At 36.1% G+C, this 21,460-nt stretch overlaps 1 protein-coding gene across 2 annotated transcripts; it reads right to left on the minus strand.

Annotated features, from left to right (window-relative positions):
• Positions 1-4,699: 4,699 nt before the first annotated feature.
• LOC113656180 (centrosomal protein of 120 kDa) lies at positions 4,700-21,048 on the minus strand. 2 transcript variants are annotated; one of them, XM_027167275.2, is made up of 20 exons: positions 20,864-21,047; positions 20,039-20,195; positions 19,809-19,923; positions 19,510-19,645; positions 17,807-17,949; positions 15,141-15,338; positions 14,813-15,031; positions 13,243-13,468; positions 12,932-13,124; positions 12,686-12,835; positions 12,339-12,521; positions 11,449-11,545; positions 11,171-11,323; positions 10,931-11,020; positions 10,723-10,815; positions 10,439-10,600; positions 8,042-8,164; positions 7,646-7,744; positions 5,443-5,588; positions 4,700-5,337 (listed from the first exon to the last, which is right to left on the minus strand). In XM_027167275.2, exons 1-20 carry the CDS (start codon positions 20,910-20,912, stop codon positions 5,136-5,138), a joined length of 2,934 nt encoding a protein of 977 aa, XP_027023076.1. In that variant the 5' UTR covers positions 20,913-21,047; the 3' UTR covers positions 4,700-5,135. The 2 variants fall into 2 exon arrangements, with proteins under 2 accessions (XP_027023076.1, XP_027023077.1); XM_027167276.2 differs by having other exon boundaries at positions 5,224-5,365; positions 20,864-21,048.
• Between the last annotated feature and the right edge of the window lie 412 nt (positions 21,049-21,460).

Here is a 21,460-nt window from a genome sequence, read left to right on the forward strand (position 1 = left end):
AGAAAACAGCTACCTTCTTCGATTGCTCCATGGTCTAGGTCTGATGCACACATGCCCAATGTATGTACTTTCAGGGGTGGACTGGGGTCACCATTGGCACTTTGACCATTCTGTAGCAATGTAGCTGTGCAAGTTATGATACTCTGTGTGCTCTCACATCTTTCTATAGTAGCATTAACCTTTTCCTCAATTTGTGCTACAGTAGCTCTTCCGTGGGATGAGACCAGACAGCCTAGCCTTTGCTCCCATTTGCACCAGTGAGCCTTGGCTGCCCTTCCCAGGGCTACTTTTGGTACTAACCACTGCATTTTAGGTACAACCCACTGTGCTCTAAACTAATCATCACTCACCATCACAATTTGCCTCTTGCTAAGATGCTCAAATCCTTATACTTCCCCAATTTTTCCTTCTTCCAGCACATCAGCTTTGAAAACTGACTGTTCACTTGCTGCCTAATGTATCCCACCCATTGGCAGGTTCCACTGTACAGAGCTCAGTGTTGTCCACTTTGGTGGTTTTAATGTTATGGATATTCTATCATTATCTATCATTTTGAAATTTTCGAACAAAAACAACATAAGTATATTAGTACAATATTGGTACAATGGTCAGAATATTTAACAAGATTTTAAAAGCATCACAGTGATTTACAAAAGTAACTCAATCAGTATAGGTACCTTTTTTATAAATGTCTAAAGATTTTATGTTCAATGGACTCAACAGAGTCAATTGTGTATGATAATCATCAGAATACATTACGTTCTGGAAAGTGTGATGAGCTCAGTCTTGTCCACGTCTGATTCTTGTTTGCATGATTTTGCCTTTTTTAAATAAACAATATGAAACAACTAAAACAGAATGTCTTGTGAATAAAGTGATAAAGTGGATAAAGCCAGAAGCCAATTTGTAATATATATATATTATAGGAACAAAGGCACTTTTGCTTTGTAAATATGAGCGCATACCAGCAAAGGTAAAAAATTTAAAAATCTTAATTTAATAAAACTTAAATGAGTATATCATACATATAGGGTGCTACTGTCACCTGGTGTATACTGTTTTCAGTTTCTTTATTGTTTACTGTTGCTTTCGTGTTAGCTACATTGAGAAACAATACACATTCAGGCTTGTGTACATTTTCTTTCTTACACAAAGCATAAAATCCATCTTTTCTTGTTGGCGATGTATGAGTGTAGTGTCTGAGGTTAGCACTCCGGCTCTGGCCCCTGTGGTGCCTGTGTGAAAGGTCATGTCCCTGTGCGCCTCTGTTTCTGCGGTTCAGGCAACTGTCGCGGGGTTATGGATTTGGCCTTCTGACCATGAACTCAGTGCTGCTCACTGGCTTTCGCTCTGATTTATTACGTCTTGCCAATGCACACCTTTCAAGTGAAGTTCTTCAAGCCCCCTCACCCAAACACTACCTAGTTTGTACAAAAGAAATGAAAACAGCAGCCTTTTTGCAATGAAGGTTGTATTACTGGTATTAGAGAATTTATTGGTCTTATTCATAATACACTGAATGATTTCCAAACCATTTAATCTGTTAGGCTACATCAGTACTTGAAATACAAGAAAGTGTAAAACAATTGCTTGTCATTTATCATTGACAATCAGCTAAAACATGAAAATGACTGGAGACCGTTGAATAAACATTATTTCTTACTTTTTGGGGCACAGTCTTGTTTAGTTTGGCTTGCATGATATTAATCACTTACAAATGAGATGGCTATGCATCTTAATACGGTATCCCACCGTTTATTTCAATGTAGCCTTCAGACATCCGAGTTTAAAATGTTTAGATATATGTTCTCTGCCAATTACAGATACGTTTTCATGGTATTTTCATAACACTTCTAAACAAGGCTCATGCTGTAGAGCAAGGCCGTAACAGTTTGTTTTTGAGAACTAAGAGTGACATTTTGTATAGTTGACATATGTAATACTCGGTTATGTTCATGGGAACATTCCATTATACTGTATTATGCTAACATGCATATTGCTGCATATTTATCTTTAGCTGGACAAGCCAGATGTGAACAAACACACATCTGAGCTCTTGAGACCCTGATTTACTAATTCTTATTTTTGATCGCAGGAAAAATTCATCCAATTCTCTTCCTTAGTAATCACTACAGTTTTGAGACCCAAGAAAATTGTCCCAAAGGAGTATTAGCCATTTACAACGCAAATAGTTAAAAATTTCAGCCATCAATCATAGAACTTTGCTGTGGGAACTTGGACTTGTGAAAAGCAGTATTGCCCAAAGGCTCCACAAAAAAAAATCTGAAGAAAATACGAATTTTGAAAACATACATGAAGCATTAGTCTTTCAACGTGAGTGGTCCACTTTCTGTGGAATTTCCTGCTGTTGACAACGGTAAACCGACAAAGGTCACATTTTCAGAAACACTTAGTGATAAAACTCAATCTTTTTGTAAAAAAAAAAGAGGAAATTCTAATTGGAACCATGCACCGCATTGTAAAAGTTTAAAAAATGCTTGTTTTCATTTTGACTGTGTTTGACCAGGTATTTCAGTACATTTCATATTTCTCACTTCAGTGCGCAATGAGGACCACCTTGTCTTCTGAAACTCACTTAGATTCTAAATATCCTGGAACCAATTGCGCAAGTGTTCAGTAGACCATGTACAGTAGTGAGCCTGAAGAGTGAAACCAATAAAAAGTTAATAATCACCTCGAGATTTTCAATGTCATATGCTTTTGATCATGTGTTGTGCCTCAAACATTTCACATGTTCACCAACATCTGCTTGACTGCTATTAAATCAGTCCATGTCAACAATCTGTCCATATAGCAAAGTTGTAATTCTGAAAATATGTTCAAATGCATTTCTTTGTCTAGCTAAAGCAGCTGATAATACTTTCAATGCTGGTGATCATATTTCATTTGCTATTAGCCAGTAAAAATGAACCCTGGAAAATACTCTGAATGTTGACAATATTTTATATAAGTGATATAAGTCAATCACAGATAATGTTGTTATTAATGTAATGCAAAATGGATGCTAAAATTGTTAGGATGTTTGCTAATAAACATCTAAATCATTTGACAGATTTATTTTTAGGCTTCCATGAAACACATATTTGCTGTTGTCCGAGGCATTCATTTATAACCTGCTTTACAGAGCCAGAGGAGCTAAGCCTAAAGGACACAATCAGGAGCAGTTAAGCTGGGAAAAGGAATGTGTGCAAGCTGAGGAACTGAGATCAACGCTCAGCACTATGGCTTTCTAAGGGGTATGAAGCTGGTTACTATGTTAGACATGTATTAATCCTACAGTTAAGGCTCTCTACATGTGTAGATAGGGCTGTGTCTCTATCAGCCGTGTAGGTTGTCGCTGATAGACTGTTCGTGTAAGTGCCCAAAACAAGTTAAAGGACACTATCTGCACAAACAGCTTCACACCGCAGGATTGTCGAGTGATGCTCCTCACAGCCAGATAAAGTGTATTAAGAGTTCCACGTCTGCACACGGCTGCAAACAGACAAGTCTTAGAACTCCAGTCAGTTAGTTAGAAACCTATTGTTAGAAACCTATCATTCTGCTGCTTGAGAATGAGATTATATCTGATATAAGATTCCGCTTGTATTCTGTTACTTACCTTGTCAATTGACACTGCGCTGCTATTTCACTGCCTTTATCTAAAGCTTACAATTTGTCTTCAAGAGCAGGATCAGTCTTCAATGAGGCAGCTTTGAAAGAATGCATCTAGTATTTTTTAAGGGCTAAAAATAAAGGGCAAATATATCACCATATTTAGCTTGAAAAACAAACTGGCCATAATTTGACATTATATGGGCAAAGGTTTGTGTCTAGCTAACAATCACCCCTGTATGTGATTTCTGAAGAACCCATTGCAGATTTATGTAGGGAGACTAAGAAGACCCTTTGCTGTTATAATAACTTCCACTCTTCTAGAAAATCTTTCCACTAGATTTTGGGTTGAGACTGCGGGCATTTAGCTGTTCAACCACAAGTGCTGTAGTTAGGTCAGACACTGATATTAGTGGTCAGGTCACTGTACATCTCTTTATGCACAAGAAGCATTGTCCTTAAATACAGTAAATAGAAATTGTAATGTTACAGCTTACAAATACATTCTAGACAATTATTTGCTTCCAAATTTGTGGTAACACAAACCTAACAATTTATTTGTTAAATGGCCTGTTGTACATTTTACCGATTTATAGTTACACCGGATGATGCATAACAATTTAGTTCCTGTTATCAAGTTATAGCAGCTATAAACAGTCTTTTCCTTTTTATTGTTTTAAAGTTATAATACATAAAATGCCGCCTTGTTAGCCATGTTACAAAGAAGCCACAAAAGCAGAAAAACCTGTCCTAGAGACTTTACCATGGCAAAAACTTTAAGCAATTATGCTGCCTTCCCTCTGATTAAAACAGTGACCCGGAAACAACTTCTCTAAATGTTCTGAAAATATTCTAAACTTCATCATATTAACAATTAGAACATGTTAAATAATTCAATTAAATAGTTAAAGTTAATTTGTGTATTATTACACTTATAATATGTGGAATATACTCCAAACAAGTACCACTTAATTACAGGCAAATTAACACAATAATTAAAAACCTGAGTATAAATTCAAGTCAATTGGCCTTGACTATACATGCTGTAAAAGACTGGATTAATACTTATACTACTAGGCAAAAATGACAGTAGAAATAATTTATTAGGCAAAGACATGTGTAATGTAATGTATTGGGCATATGTAAATAGAAAAGCAAAAGTAACAGCACACATACCACTTCGGGCCAAACCCTACAATAATAAATAGACACACACAACCTTAAAGAAATTCAGGAATATTTAAAAGAACGTGTATTTCTTGAGAGATAGTGCCACCTGGTGAAATCCCTCATTCACCAAAGCCACAAGAAACATCAATTAAGGAATCCCATGACCAAAATCACTGTTTGGCATATGTTTGGGTTTCTGTCTCATTATCTCTCACACACACACACGTTTTGTAGATGTAGAAACAATTACAATAAAAAAGAAAATATTCTTTAGATGCATCATCATTTGGAATGTGGCAATTTACTCTACACTCAGCAGTTTCTTACTTTATTGTGTTCCAGAATGTAATTCAGTTTGGAACTCTGTTGGCCATGGCCTCTTGAATCTGCCTATTGAGTTCAGCAATGATGCGGTCCTCGTGTGTGTACACACCCGTACGAAGCAGTGTGTCTCTCTCCTCTAACAGGCGACTCAGGTGCTCATCAGCACTCTCATTCAGAGACATGCTGGTTGGCTCCTTCCACGTTCTCTTCTCATCCTGCTGCTTTAGCCTGGTCATGATCGACAGGAAATTAATTTCTAGAATAAATGGATAAAATATAGCTCTGCCAAACTATAGCTTTTTTTTAGGGGGGATTTTTTTTGGTAGCATTTACCTGTTCAGCTCATTGCGGATGTCCTGGAGCTCGTGTTTCTCATTCTTGACAGCTTCCTTCTCCTCAGCTGCCAGATACCGTATCCTCATGTGCTCCAGTTCTTGCTGCTGCTTTTTCAGCCGTATCATGGCATTCTCTTGTTCTCTCTGGAAAGAATAAAAACCCAGGACAAGTAAAAGAGAGAGATTCAACACATCGTACACAGGGATGCATGTAGAGAAAAACAAATGAAAAATAGGAATGAATCTATTGCTAAATACCCCTTGGAAACTCAAAGTCCATCTAGACAGCTCTATCTACAGTATCTTAGTGCCACATTACATTATTCTATAACTGAGAAAGGATTAAACTACCAATTATAATGGTCATTTAATTGAATTTGACCTTCAGAAGTGGCACATTAAGAGGTAACTGCTGAAATCTGAGCATAAAAGTGATCATACCTTACCATTAAGAAACCACACATCAATATTTTGGACTATTTGTTGACAGAAGAAAGCCTGTGTGAAACTTTTATGAGCTAGTCCATAGCTGGCTTAATGACTTGGTTTAATTTCATCCCTGAACGGATATGTTTATGTATAATCTAATTTAATTTTCTCTTTTCATGGAGCATTAGAAACCAATAATACATTTGCAAGAGCCTAAATTGCAAGAAAAACAAACCCAACAAGACATAGCCATAGCATTTGAAGCCAAGTAAATGGAGAAGAAAAACACTGAAACAATTATCCTGCAGATTTTCTTAAGGTCCCTAGGGCTGAAGTGTTTCCTTTGCTACCTGTGGTTGATGGCTGTACTAAATATTTCCAGAGGCCTAAACTGACAGTAAAAAGGTGTGTGGCAGCAGGATGGCCTAACTAACCATTATAGGACCATGACAAATTGTGTACACAAACATATTTTTAGTTGACCCGGAGGTGACAAAAGAAGGAAAAAAAAATCAACTGAGTGACCAATGAATGACCTGTGGCTTTCCTCCAGAGTGGGTCAGACAGAGGACTCGTTTGAGTGGAGAAAGCTTCCAGTCTACAGCTCAATTGCAGTTTTCTGCTGAAGACTGAGCTGACAAGAACAGGACAAGCACCTGGGGGATTTCATAGCTTAAGTTTTCCCAGCTCTTCAAATTGACAAACTAAATGCTAAAGTAATTTTTTTTAAAGGCAGTGCCTGTCATGTTAGCAGTTAAAGACAAATGTTATTCCCTGAGTATGTGATAAATGTGCATTTAAGGTAACAAAGATAGGCACCGTTTTAATAGGAAATAAGTATCTAATGAAATGCCATTTGGTTGCTATATTAAAAGTTAGTGAGCTTCCAGACTTGGGCCAAAGTGTCCTGTCATATAATAATATAATAATAATATATATTAGATTATATGTGAATTCTGAGATCTTCATATATTGATCTTTCAACAAGTGAACTCGATGTTGAAATGGTTACTATGCAGGCTAATGCTTTGCATAATACAGATGTGATTTATAGCTCTCTTTCATATTAGGTGATAGACCCCATTGTGCATTATAAATCAACCAATGTTTTCTTAACATATATCTGGCACTTAAAGAGAAAAAAGAAAAAGAGGCTGGGGGAAAAGACAACTCAGACTTTCCAGCTGGACTCTGTCTTTAACAGTTATTAGTAAGGCCTGATAAGCTCTTTGCGTCTCCTCTGTTTACATTGGTATTAGTCTTTAGAGGGTTCACTTGAGAAGGAGTTCAATGTTTCAAAGCAAACACCACAAGCTACAGGCAGCCTTACTGTTCCTCAGTGCACCATGTAGAAGTTTTCTTCAACCCTGGAAAATTATAACTTACTTCTGGCAGGAAATGCACCAAGAAAAAGCACGTTTGTCTTGAGCTGGATTTGCTTACCATGCTCAGTTACTCATGTGAGATACCACATACCTCACTTTCCTTTGCTTATGATATATGGTTATACATGAAGGACAAACAGTAAATACAATACACTGTTTGTGTATGTTTGTTACAATAATCAGACTACTATTGGGACATTTTGCATACAAGCTGGAAAATATGTGGGTACAATACCAATACTATAAACTATGCTCAAACAAATAGCATTGCAACATACAACATAGTGTATATTGTATCTCTATACTCGAGATTCTGGCTATTTCAGACCTAACTGTATTTTCAATGTTCAACCCCATGGAGTTTAAGAGCATTTTAAAACGGCTTACCTGCTTAAATCTCGCCAGTTCTTTTAGAGCGCGACCCCACTGTTGCTTGTAATGCAGTTTAGATTTTGTTGTCGATTCTAATTTCCGCTCCAGTTCAGCCTTTCGATTGACAAAACCGCCAAAATTTTAGAAAGTTGCTCCCAGTAACACAAAAATGCTATTACATTTTCATAATCAAACATTTTTACCACAGACGTTTTATCTCTAATGCACCTAGAAAACCATAATATAAAATAATTAATCAATAAATACCTGATTATATAAATATTAAAATGATGAATGCATCATTTTCAAATGAAGACGTGCAATCGTTTTGTACATTAATACTACAGAATACTTAGCTAAAGGTTTAAAAGCAAATTCTACTTAATATTTTTGTTTTCATCATTTACTAACCTTCTCTAATCGCAGCAAGTTAATCTCTGACTGTAAATGGATCTCAGGTCGAGTGTTCTGTTGGTCACGATAATGCTGAAATTCTTTTTCTAGGAGTTTGTACTTCTTTTCAGCATCTATTACCTTTGGATGGAAACAAAAACACACACTAAACATGAAAAAGCAAAACAAAAGAGGAATTGTTATTTTAAAGGTCCGTATAAAAGAATTACCTATAAATATATAGGTAATATTTGCCTTGCAAATACTGTATGTCATTAATTTATCCTCAATTCTAATCAATCAAACGCATTCCAAACATTGACTTACATTATCTGGAAAATAGTACAAATTTTACTAATGGAACTATAAGATGGAAAAAAAAAACCAGAGCCTCAAGCACATTTTACTCAGGTGGAAAATAAGCTAATCAATGGATCATCACTCTGGCACTAAGTATTGCTCAGCTATTGAACATTACTGTTAAAATAATAAAGCCAGAGGTGAGAATTTTTTGCATGTGTAATTTAATCACTAGAATTGTAAGGATGCTTATAAACATTTTCATGTGTGCATAGCAGATCCACTGCTTATTTACAGCCGAACACTTCTCTCTCCAAACAAAAGCCTACTAGTTAATGATGTACTGCCCCAAAACACACTCGAGAGGTGCAAGACATCAAGGGTGTTAGACGGCATCCAGTGTAACTAAATCCCAATGAGCTTTTCCCATTGGAGTCTTCCCTTTCTGATATAAACCAGATACCCCCCCCCCCCCAAACACACACACACACACACACACACACACACACACACACAATAGTCTGAGATGAGGCGAGGAGTGTCCAGCAGACAAGGCAGTGGAGAATTCTGGCCTGATAAACTGGTTAGCGTGTGCTGACACAGGACAAATGTATGTTTACACGTTCCTGACACGGGAGGGAAGACAAGATATAGAGTCTTGTGGCAACCAAAACTGAGGATCTCTCATCACAAAGGCCCTTCTCCCTTTCGCATGTCAGAAACCTACTTTGGTTGATTTGTTAGATCCAGGGCCAGTCCAGATGTTTTGGGGGAAAGAAATGAGACGGCAGACTGAACTATTTCAGTAGGTGGGCTGTCTGTGCAAAGCATGACGCGAGTCTGGTTGACATGAAGCATTTGTGTGTTAAAAAAAGCTCTGAGAAATACGGTCATAAGAGGAAAATGAAACAAAACAGAAACATTGTCTGGCACAAATTTGGAAGTTTTAAAACATACTTTGCAGTTGGTCAGATGATTAATTAGATCAATGATGAAATGTGCTCAAGTAAATACTGCATGTAACATTCACGATTATTGAAATAGAAAGCCAAAGTCTGCCCAGTGCTGCCAGGAGGAGTCTGTCTGCCAGTAAATCACTAGATCTCCTCAAAAGTTCCTATCGTTCCTATTTTAAAGTAGCAGTACATAACTTTTGGAGATCTCTAGTAGAAATGCTATTTAAAGTATGTGGCTCTTTGGTTGATTGAGTTTACAGTTTGCAGGCAAAAATGTAAAAACGATGGAATCACCAAACTTAGAGGATCACACATTCATACACACATACATACATATACACATACACACACACACATTTTTTTAAAACTTTTTTTTAAAATTTGTGTTACATAAAACACACATCAAACAAATGTAATTATTTTAACTAATAACATATTTTATTCCAGATCAAGCACATGAAGAAATGAAGGTATCTCTCAATGTTGAGAAAAAAAATTATGGCGTCATTAAAAAACAAAAACAAAAAACAGAATCACAATTAATACTTTGTTGCTCCTCCTCGGGGTTTTATGATGGCCTGAATTCTATGAGGCATAGACTTCACTATTCAAAAAAAAAATTCAACATTGTTTACATGTTAGTGCTGGATTTGTTTGGCTTTTCTAGACATTAACCAAATTTGGATTGACTCCCGTTTCTAAGAATTAATTTTTCATTTGCTTTCTTGTGCATTTTCTATTTTCAGGGTGCAATGTTTTAGTTTCCCATTTAGATGAAAAAAAAACAGCTAGTTTTACCTCCTCTAAGTTTTGCCAGGGGTTTTAATTCTACTTATATGAATTTTTCTTAATTCTATCATACTTATACAAAACAACTATTACATGAGACATCAATATATTCAGTAAGCAGGTAATGACAAGCTAAATTAAAAACTAAGCTTTGATGTGAACAACAATACATATTAGGAACTAGCAGCCACATCATGTAGCTTTTTGGGGTCAAACCAGGCCTCAGTAATACTTTTCTTAAATCTGTCTGCAGGGAAAGGAGGAGGGGTGATCTTACACCCTACTGACCTTGAGGTCAGCACTTTCTCCTGTGCTGCTTGCTTTATTAGAGCAGAAATTGAACTTGCTGCACAACGTCTGTCACGCCTACCTGCTGTTGATGCCTTGTAAGGTCCTCCTCAAGCTGCCTGACCTTTGATCTCTCCAGCTCCACCTGGTGAGCACAGTCTTCACGTAAACGCCTGGTGCTATCCTGCAGCTCCCGCATGCTGAACTCATGTTCCACACGCATTTCCCGCTGCAGCCTCTGTGTCTAATAACATACGTGTGCAAATATATAAACAGGATCTTTAAATAAAATTCTTAGCTATGAACAATCACTAATCTACATCCATCATAAGATAGTAATATTTATACAAATGAAAATATACTAACCTCCATCTCTGCATGAGCAAGAGACTTCTCTCTTTTTTCAAGATCAGCTAGAGTCTTCTGGAGTTGTTCTTCCAACAGATTATACTCCATCTCCTTAAAAATGAGAGAAATGGGCCTAATTTTGCCAATTTCCATCAAACTGTTCAAAACTTGGCAATATCATGTTTTTTAAAAAAAAAAAAACCTAAATCAAGTGCAGTCAGAGTACCTTCTTTTTAATGAGTGCTTCTCGTTCCCGATCTCTTTTCCTCCACTCCTCTGCCAGGGCCTGCATATGGCTCATTTCTTTCTGCTTTAGCTACAGATATCAAAAGTGCCAACTTAAGTAAAATGCTATAATGCACTCAAATGCAAGAAGTGTTATATTAGTGCAAACAATTGTTAATGATAACAAAAAATTATTGTTTAAAATGAGCAAAGTCTTTTTAATTAAAAAAAAGGTGATGACCTGGTTTTCAAATAGATCTTCTTGCATCTCCTTCCACATCTCAAGCTCCAGTGCTGCCCTGTACTCCCGAGTCTCCCGAGGCTTAGTCCCTACCTCACCCCCACTGTAAGGCCTAGCTGGAGCTGCTGGCTTATTGTACACCTGATTAGCACTCTGTCAAATGAAAAAAGTGTCAATATTTGAAAACATAAGCCAATCGGGAAGTATTTCCTACAAATCAGTAATGCCTGCAGAAAAAAAGTCATACATTTCGGCTATAAATCTTAATCAAGTTTTACCTGCGAAGATTCAGATAAGAGGACATCCTGGGCTTTCACTAAACCCATATCCTCCAGAACTGTCACATAGCTAAGTTCAGCCACCTTTTCATTTGATCTATATCAAAAAAATTAAGACGATTATTAAATATAAGGTCTGTGGGAAATATTAAGAAATGTGATTTTCTTGTTTGAGGAAGTAATTATTCCTAATTATTAAAAAGTAATACTACAAGGAATAACCATATATAATGATTTCTGACTGTATGATTTTGTGAGCACTAATAACTCAGAAAGAGAGAGAAAAGTGAGGCAGGTAAGGTAAAGATTGCACAAAAAATACAAATAATTAAAGGAGACCATATTATTTATATGATTAATATAATATAATATACTGAATGAGAAGAATAATGTGAACTGATTAGTGTCAACATCTTTCCTTTGATATTTCATGCAGTTTTGTTTAACACGGCTTGATCCACAAAATAGAATTACATTTAATAAAAATGGCAATTAAATTAGATGTAAGGAATCCTTTAAATATTTGAAACTGCTATCTATAATGCTTTCAACTTTTATGTAGATGAACACCATCACATAACAGAACAGCACGTTAAAAATAGCAATTAATTAAGAAATACGTATTGTGTGCTTCAGCGATGCTAACAAGCATGTAAGCAAAATAAACCAACAAGCAAAATAAACCTTAGTGTCCTAAAAAAGAGGACACTAACCACTTTTAATTTCACATAACAGTTATTATTTTCACATTTTTAATGCCTTTAAATATTACTAAAGTGCTGCATGGCTGCCATCTAGAGGTATATTTATGTTAATACAAATAAAATGCCTTGTTACATAAAAAGATATATGAGGACCATTAGTAGCAGGAACCTATTTACTATACAGACCCTGTTGTTTTGATAACAGGTAGCTTCTGAGAGTGAGTCTGTCTCCAGTGGTACTGGCCAGACTGGCCAAAGAAGCGGGTCTTCTCAGAAGAAAGGAGGTGGGAAAGCTGAATACTGGCCGTGCCAAGTAGGACATCTCTAGCAGCAGGGTCTCGATGCCACATTTCAACCACAAGGGGAACTCTGGAAGAACCAGTGTTTGCTTATTATAAGATCAAACTTCACTGTGTCAGTGCCAAGCATTATATTTGGCATGACAGTGAATAAATGACTTCCATGTTAACATGTTTTCCTCACATTCAGTATCACATGTATAATGAAAAATATAATGTGAATTTTAAAGTCACCTCTGAAAGGTATCCTGTAATTGACTGGGCAGTGCAGCAAAATCAAAGGCACAGTATGACTGAGGCAGGAAAACCTCTGTGTTCTTCTTAATCTCCACTGCAGGATTCGTCATTATTGGGGCTGCACTCCCAAAAAACTGGTAGGCATACCTAGGTTTGAATGTGACCTGAATTTTACTATCAATTCAATCACCCACTATTGACAAAGCTAACACGTAACACAATGTGTTAATCAAGACACACTACCTCAGTGTGCAGTTCACAGGGAAGCTCACATTAAGATTTCTGACGCTGCACAGGTCTATGGAGAAGCAGAAATGATGTGCTGAGGCTGGAATGGCTATCTTTGGAGCAGACACAGTAATGGAAGTGCCAGGATTTTCTAGTTCACTCTCTGGTAGCACATTTTCAGACACAGCTGATGGAGGCCCAGGTAAATCTGAAACAGCAAAAACATAAAGCATTGATGTTAAATTCTGTCCATACTATAAAATGTCCTAATTTCTCTGAGTGCTCACACTATTTCAGTCAATTGTCCAGTTTGCCCAAATTCTCACCTGGCTGTTTTAGCTGAGCTTCCCTTGCATCATCAGCCAGGCTCTCAGCCTCACTTTCTGAATGCTGATATTCAGGGGATGGTGATGGAGATTTGTGAGACAGGACAGGAGATGGGCTACGTGGTCTTTGCTCAGATGGCGTTGGCTCTGGAAAGGAATGTACTGCTGGGCTTTTTTTCACTGAAGTCTTAAGCCTCTCTCCACCCTTAATAGGCAGCTCTAATAGCTTATCAAAAGAGATAATAAATAAAAATATCAAAAAATGTATAGAGAATAGACATAAGCCTGATAAAACCGTTTGGTTATGTGAGGTAAAAAATAAAACCAAGCTAAATAAGTTCAGATCTTTTTCCACTTTTAATTTGATATACTGTACTAACCAACACAATTCAAATGAAAAACAGATTTTCAAAAGAAACATTTTAAGGTAAAATTTGAAAAACACATACAATCCCTTAAATTAAATCTGATTAATCCTAATGATCAACTGTTTCTGTAGGATTTTCTAATGACTAATGAAGCACTGCTACCCAAAGAACCAATAATGTACTTGTTCTAAATGTCGAAACTGACTGATCAGGAGGGGGCACAAAAGAGGAAGAACAATAGAAACACCACAGAAAACTCATCATCATCTAGTTCAGATCAAGATGAATCAAGATGTAATAATTAAGCAGAATATTACACAAAATGTTTCAGTGCTGTATTACAAGCAAAAGAAGAGTATTAGTAAAAAGTATTAGTTGATGGGTGCACACAATTATACAACCAGGTTATTGTTCTAAGGGTTTTTCTTTCTCCTAAAACATTTCTATGTGTTTGAAATGTGAGATAAAAAAATGATCAAACATGATTAATCTTGAACCTTACAAAATCATGTAGGTTGCATATACAGTATACATTTTTTTAATTTACTGTATACATTGCAGTTTATACAACAGATCATACAACAGATGGTTGAGAGGCATTTTAAGAGAGCCCATTTCCTATAAGCATCACTGTGATGTTTCACTATATCTCTCTGCTCATTTAGGTTTGTCAAGTAAAATTCCACTTCCCAGGTCAAAACAGTTAGAACAGAAGTTTTAAAATATAGGAATATAATAAAGTTATATAATTTCTGAATCATCACTTAATTAAATATTAATTTCTTGTTTAAAGAGCTGTTGTATAAAAGCAATATTGCACTCGCAATTGTGTGGATATGCTGAATATTGGTATGGCCATAAATGCATACAGTTAAATCACAGCCTAGCTGATATTCAGTATAACAGTTCTCATGCAATATTGCTTAAATGTGTTTGGATTTAATTTCCGGAAATATTTTCTTGACAGTTTCATAATGATGTTGTTTCACAGTCTAATGTTTATTTAATAAACACTTGTCAATCAAATATTATTAAAGGAAATTTATTAAAGGCAACTAATGTTTGGAGAGTAAATCTCAGAAAACTGTAAGGATTGACGTCTCATTATCGAAACCTCATTTTGATAATCTAATACATCTGTTCAATCTGCTTCAATTCCCACTGGAACAACAACTTGGGCCCTTTATAGGCCCTTTATATACCTCCGCATCCTCTCTTCTCAACGTTACGGCCACACCAACTGTTGGCTGTAAATCCACTGGGACAGGCTGTCGGTTCTGTTCGATGCGATTTGGTGGTTTCAAGACAAACGCCCCCTCTATAGTGGCTACCTGCTTCACCAGGTCCGCACTATTCTTCATGAGTGCAGCAAGAGAGACATCGGTGCTGCCTAAAGACTGGTTTCCGCAGCAGAGATGGATCTATACATAGAGATCTGTGTTTATAATCAAAAGTAAAGCTGACATAAAATAGTTATAGCTACATTTATAAATACAGAAACCATTCAAAAAATAAGGTCAGCTGCATTACCTGAAGGCTCTGTTGTTGGCTGAAAAACACTTGCAAGACCTTGTCATTGCTGCGAATACGAACTGAGGCTCGTTCTGGCTCAAAGTTTGGATTGATCAGGTTTTGGAAGGGTTCGCTGGTGACATCATTGCCAAGCAGTGTGTAGAAGAAGAAAAAATCTGAGCCTTCGTTGCCCAGCTTTGTTGAACTGGAGATTAGCTAAAACATAAAACAGGTTTTTATCCTTTTGTACAGAAACAGAAACATGAACATCATGAGAACAAATACAAATGCAGTATTATAGAAGTACATCACTGCAGGGTTTTGTACTCTACCTCAAATAATTACTAAAGCCTTTGATATTGTTACAATAAGCACTATTACGTTTTATTTATTTCACCAGAGGAGGTTTATTAACGTAAATTTATTTATATGGTATTTGTCTGGCCAGCTCCAAAATAATAATAATGTATCACTGTAATCTGCTAACTGTTTCAAACACACCTCACACCACTGGCTATTTCCAGCTTTATTATTAAATTAGGACAATACTGTACATAGATACATACATTTGGACAAAAACTAATGAGACAATAACTAAACTTTATGAAATCTTATTTAGGGAAATTAGTTCATTGTTTATTATTGTTATTGCAAATGCTCTTTTATAATAAATAAAAGGGACAGGTGAATAAAGAATTCTGTATTTAAAACATGTGGAAAACTGTCTGTGTTGTATTGTACTGTACAGTATTACTCGTTAAAACCTCAATGCCATTTCACTACAGGTTAATAGATGTCTCATTTCATCTAGGTGAAAATAACTTTAGGACCCCGTATTTATAAGGATTCTAAGAATGATCTCTGAGAGCTCCTAATTAAACATTTCTAAATAGGAATCTTAGCTTAAGAGTGATTCAGGACCAATCTGAAAGGAAGGAAAATACAAAAACTTTTATCTTAGCGAGGAGGTGGGGTGTCGGGTATGACAGACTTTTTGACCTTGTGAGCCCTTTTAAGAGTTAAGATGCCTTATGAATAATAACTTTGATCTTTACTAGAATCTTCTTTAATTTTACCAGGTAAAGGAATTTTTTTGGAATTACGTTACTAAAAGCAACACTTTTCACAAACAAATTTCATGAATATGGCCTAGTTTAAGGAAAACATTTAAAAAATACATTGCACTTTACAAGTAATTTAGATGCTAAATTATGACTAAAACTAAATTACATTTTAGTCAAAAGATAAGGACTAAAACAAGGACTAATTTTGCTGTCAAAATTAACACTGGCTGATGGGATGATTTCTATTTGGTTATTGAATTACCCTTTACACCGGGCATCACCAAATGGCGGACCGCGGTCCGGATCCGGACCGAGTGACGAGTCTGCCCGGACCCGTTAAAATTCTATTATCATCATATTAAGCATCTCCTTATTATAATCTAAGATCATAAGCTCTTTGATATTAATAAAAAGATAAATCTTTCGTTCATGCGCAGTTAATCTAGTTATTACGACAGGAGCGTCATCAAAAGCCAAGCCAAAAACAGATTGTTTCTGTTCTATACTCCAGAGCAGAAGGTGGCAGTAATGCACCTAATTACGCTGGCAGGACAATTAAGATTCAAAATGCTGGCAGGACAGTTACATGCCCATTTCTCTCACTAGGAACAGAAGATGGAAAGGGAGTAAGGAGAGGTGGAAAGGAGAGAGGAAAAAGGGAGCTGCTCAAAGCTCTGCACTTTTCTTTTATTCAGTAAATTCTGCCCTGTTCTATTTTACTTGAAATGTTCTTTTGCCTAAGGTTCCTGTGTTATTAATGTAGTTAATGTTTAAAAAAGGGGCAGCTCAAAAGTCTTTTGTTTAATTTTTTTCTTAAAGATTAAAAGCACTTTTATTTCATTCAGAAGATTCTGAATGTTTTACATTACTTCAGGCTGCTCAAAGCTGTGTTTGCACTTTTTATTTATTTTATTCAGAAGAAATTCAGTGTCTGTTGTCTGTTACTTGACATGTAGTAGACAACTACAGGATTGTTTTCCATTCAAGTGCCATACAAGTTCAGACTTTGAAAACACTTGAAATTTAACAATAAATTATACAGAAATGTATGTGCGTTGTATATTTTATTAACATGAGGGTACACTATTTTAAGTGACAATATAAGATTCGGACCTTTGCTGGGAGGAAATTTTAGTAACTGGACCTCTATGAATTTTAAATGAATACCCCTGATTTACACCCTTTATTATTTTCCTGATTTGTTGAAACTACAATGATTCTATCAATTATCTATTGATGTGTAATAGATACAAATCCCATTCAATTTAATTTATTTTTGTAGTGCTTTTAACAATTGATATTGTCTCAAAGCAGCTCCACAAAAATATAGAAACATAAAATAAACATTTTAATGTATCCCTAATGAGCAAGGCTGAGGCAACGGTGGCAAGAAAAAACTCCCTATGATATGAGGAAGAAACCTTGAGATGTATCAGGCTCAGAAGGGAACCCATCCTCATTTGGGTGACACTTAACAGTAAATAATGTAAATAATGTCCTTTGTTACCATTTTGCTTATAATAACTTTGTTATTACAAGTAATCACTTATGACACCCCCCTTAAGGGACTCTCTACGGGGATGAAGTATGGCACCCTCAATCTTGCACATTTATTTTTACCTGTTCCAGTCTGGTTGCAAAGGCTACAGTTACAGACAGAACAAACAGATCTTTGCAAACATCTGCTGGTCCAATTTGATGATATCCTTCATCTTCATTTAGAATCGCCTCTAGTTTCATTGACTCAAGCTTTATCGGAGACCCTGCAGAACATAGAGGTAAATTACTGGTTATGCAAGTAGCATTTATAAAATTATGCACATAAAGGTAAATCTTGTAAAAGCTAAAGGATTTTTAACAGCCTTTTTCACCACTTGAGAAATTTTATTGGAACACATTGTTGAGATGATAAGGTGAGGTTGGGGCAAGTCGTGGCCTAATGGTTAGAGAGTCTGACTCGTAATTCTAAGGTTGTAGGTTCGAGTCTCGGGCCGGCCACGACTGAGGTGCCCTTGAGCAAGGCACCGAACCCCCCCGACTTCTCCCCCGGGCGCCGCAGCATAAAAATGGCTGCCCACTGCTCCGGGTGTGTGTTCACGGTGTGTGTGTGCACTTTGGATGGGTTAAATGCAGAGAACGAATTCTGAGTAGGGGTTACCATACTTAGCTGTATGTCACTTCATTTGTCATTTCTGAGGCATTTACTGGTTGTAAATGAAAAAACTTCCATGTGTATTCTTCATTCATTCATGCATTCATATACAGTGATACCTCGAGATACGAGTGCATAGACATACGAATTTTTTGAGATACGAGCTGTGATTCGACCAAATTTTTGCCTTGAGATACGTACAAATTTTTTAGATACAAGATTCTGAGCCGAAAAAAACAAAGATCCAACAACCACGTGTGAGATACAAACATCCGAGCCGAAGCCGCTGAACAAAGACCCACATCAACAACGTGTGCTCTATTTCCCCCGCCTCAGCTTCCCACGCCTCACTCGGTTAGTGTTTGTGTAGCTCGCTTTGTTAACACTTGTGTAAAGCTTTGCTCGTATTTTGTGCTTTTATTTTGCGTACAACATTGTCGCGTTTAAAACCATGGGTCCTAAGAAAGTGAGTGTAAAGGACAGTGCTGTGAAGAATTTCAGTTAAGTTCATTAATTTTAGTTAAATTTAGTTAAGTTCCATTTAAGTGTAAAGTAGCATTAAGAGTGTACAGTAGCGAGTAAATGAACGAAAGTGAAAGTATGAGACAAAATTCCTCCTAACTCTTCCGCCTGTTTACTCCTCCCTGAACCTCCGTGCACATCTTCCGTTAGTTCAAGTCGTCTGATCTCCAAGGTAAATAATACACTATATAGTAAAACCAGTTTATTTTTTTAACCTTCTCTTTTATTACTGTATGTTTTTATACAATATTTGTCATTTATAAATACAGATACTGTACATTTTTCATATTCAAAACACAAACAAAACAACTGGAGTGGAATTTTGCGATCTGGAACGTATTAATGGGATTTCAATTAATTTAAATGGGGAAAATTGCTTTGAGATACGAGCAAATTGAGATACGAGCAAGGTCACGGAACGAATTAAACTCGTATCTCGAGGTATTACTGTATATGAAACATAATTCATTCTGCATTCATTTCTTGTACACATCCAAAACAAATTTTAACATAGTATATGTACATATTGCAATTCCACTGTAAACAGAGGGCAGCATATTGCAACGTGATGCAATGTCTCACATAAAGCTGTGTTTCATTCTCATTTTGATATCTTAAGATAAGGAGTAATATTAAAAAAAGAAAATACCTGGTCTTGGTGGTGCTTTCTTTGCCTTAAATTGATCAGATTCCTGTTTGTTGTCATTTTCCACGACCAGGCTCAACAAGAGTGATGGCTTCAGTTTCGTGTACTTACTACTTAGCAAAGAATACCACTTAGGAGGCTGGAAAAACAACAATTTAATCAGATCCAAAAAGCATAGGCAAGATTCAAAAGCTATTTTTGTGTTTTTGTAATAAAAAAATGCATAAAAAAATTCATTTAAAAAAAAAAGATACATTATTTCATGAACAAATATGTTTAAATTTACCACCAGTCAAACTCACCTGCTTAACCTCCTGAACAGATCTGAGGTCTATTACAATATATCCAACACATTCTCTTGAAGAGTTATTTGAATCAATTGCATAGCACTGTAATTTGATGGGTGTCCTTTGGAGTCTGTAAAGCATGAAATCAAACAATACATCAAACAAATAACATAAATGAAAAATAAAAAATGACAAGACAAAAAAATGAATTAATTAAAAGAAAAAACAAGAAACAGAGAACCAACCTATGCTGGTGAAGTGTTCTGCGATCAAGCTCCCATGCAAGCTCTGTACAAAACTGTGGCTGTTCCTTATGCTCCACAGGATCTGTCTCTAACTGTTCTCCATCAAACTTTGCTTGTACAACTAAAGTTTGTTGCTGTCTTTTGGGAAACTGACGACCTGTTTCAGCAAAAAGGGATGTATAACACTTCAATGCATTACACATCATACCCCTACTGTTTATATACCCCAAGTAACTATTAATGCTTGGGATGAAAACTTCAGTCTTTATTGTCTTAGCAGCAACGTGTCGATTTAAATGAATGTAAACTAATTAGCTTTTGATATTGGCTTTGATTTACTACAATATCTCAATTATTTTAACAAATGAAATATTTTAACAGTGCGTCTGTAAATCAACAACGCCTTTAACACCACAACAATAGAAAGCACAATAGATACGTCTGGTACCAATATATTTATAAATGTTATTTATCTGTAATGGCTATTAATTGCCATTAACAGGACATCAATGTGCTGAAACAACTGAGTTTAGGGCGCAGAGTTTGTTTGTTTGTTAACGGATCTGTTTTGCTTGGATACAACAGCCGTTAAAACTGTCATGTAAGTGAATAGTAAAGTAAGTAATTTACTTAGATACACAACCACATTAGATTAGCTAAGGTCACGATTTAAATACACTTCGCAACGAAATATATTATCCCTGTGAGACTGACGGCTTTTACAGAGCACATATTAACAAACTGCTAAGTGTTTTTGTCGTTAGCAACAACAGGCTAGTTCACAAGCTAACTAGTCTACGACACAGAACTGTTGGTTAGACATACCTTCAAGAATAGAAACAACAATAAGAAGCTGGTCTGATTTCGAGGCCATGACATTTCTATATTCATAAGAAATTTTAGTGTGTCAGAATTGGCAATTTCTTAAGGATGTTCATATCGTCTGTTCAGCAACATTGTTTACCCCCCGCTACTTGTTTTAAACTGAACGTCACTGAAACCTGTAGGTCGAGTTACAGCGCCCTCTGCTGTAAAGGATGTACGTGTAGTATATTACACAAGGGCTGTTCAGAGAAAATAAAATACTGTATATGATTAGCTAGTAGCTTGTTTGTGAGGGGATACTCTAGTCACCCAGTCAATTTAAGCAGATAAGTTATCCTCTAAACAGCTGTTAACCAAACACTTTATTAATTTTTGCTTGCATTTTTTAACAATTATGTTACTACACAAGTGAGCTATGCTGAGGTGATTGCCACAGTTAGCAGTTTATAACAACAAAGTATTTTTAATTAATAAATTTTTATGATGCATGAAAATTATTATAATATATTATATCTTTTGATTAATTAAATGTTGATATCTCTGTAGGTTTTGGCAGACATAATTAGCAGATCATTTTCAAAATGTGACACAGAAAAA

The sequence above is a fragment of the Tachysurus fulvidraco genome, chromosome 14 (genome assembly GCF_022655615.1).
Source record: "Tachysurus fulvidraco isolate hzauxx_2018 chromosome 14, HZAU_PFXX_2.0, whole genome shotgun sequence".
In the NCBI taxonomy this organism is placed as follows: domain Eukaryota; kingdom Metazoa; phylum Chordata; class Actinopteri; order Siluriformes; family Bagridae; genus Tachysurus; species Tachysurus fulvidraco.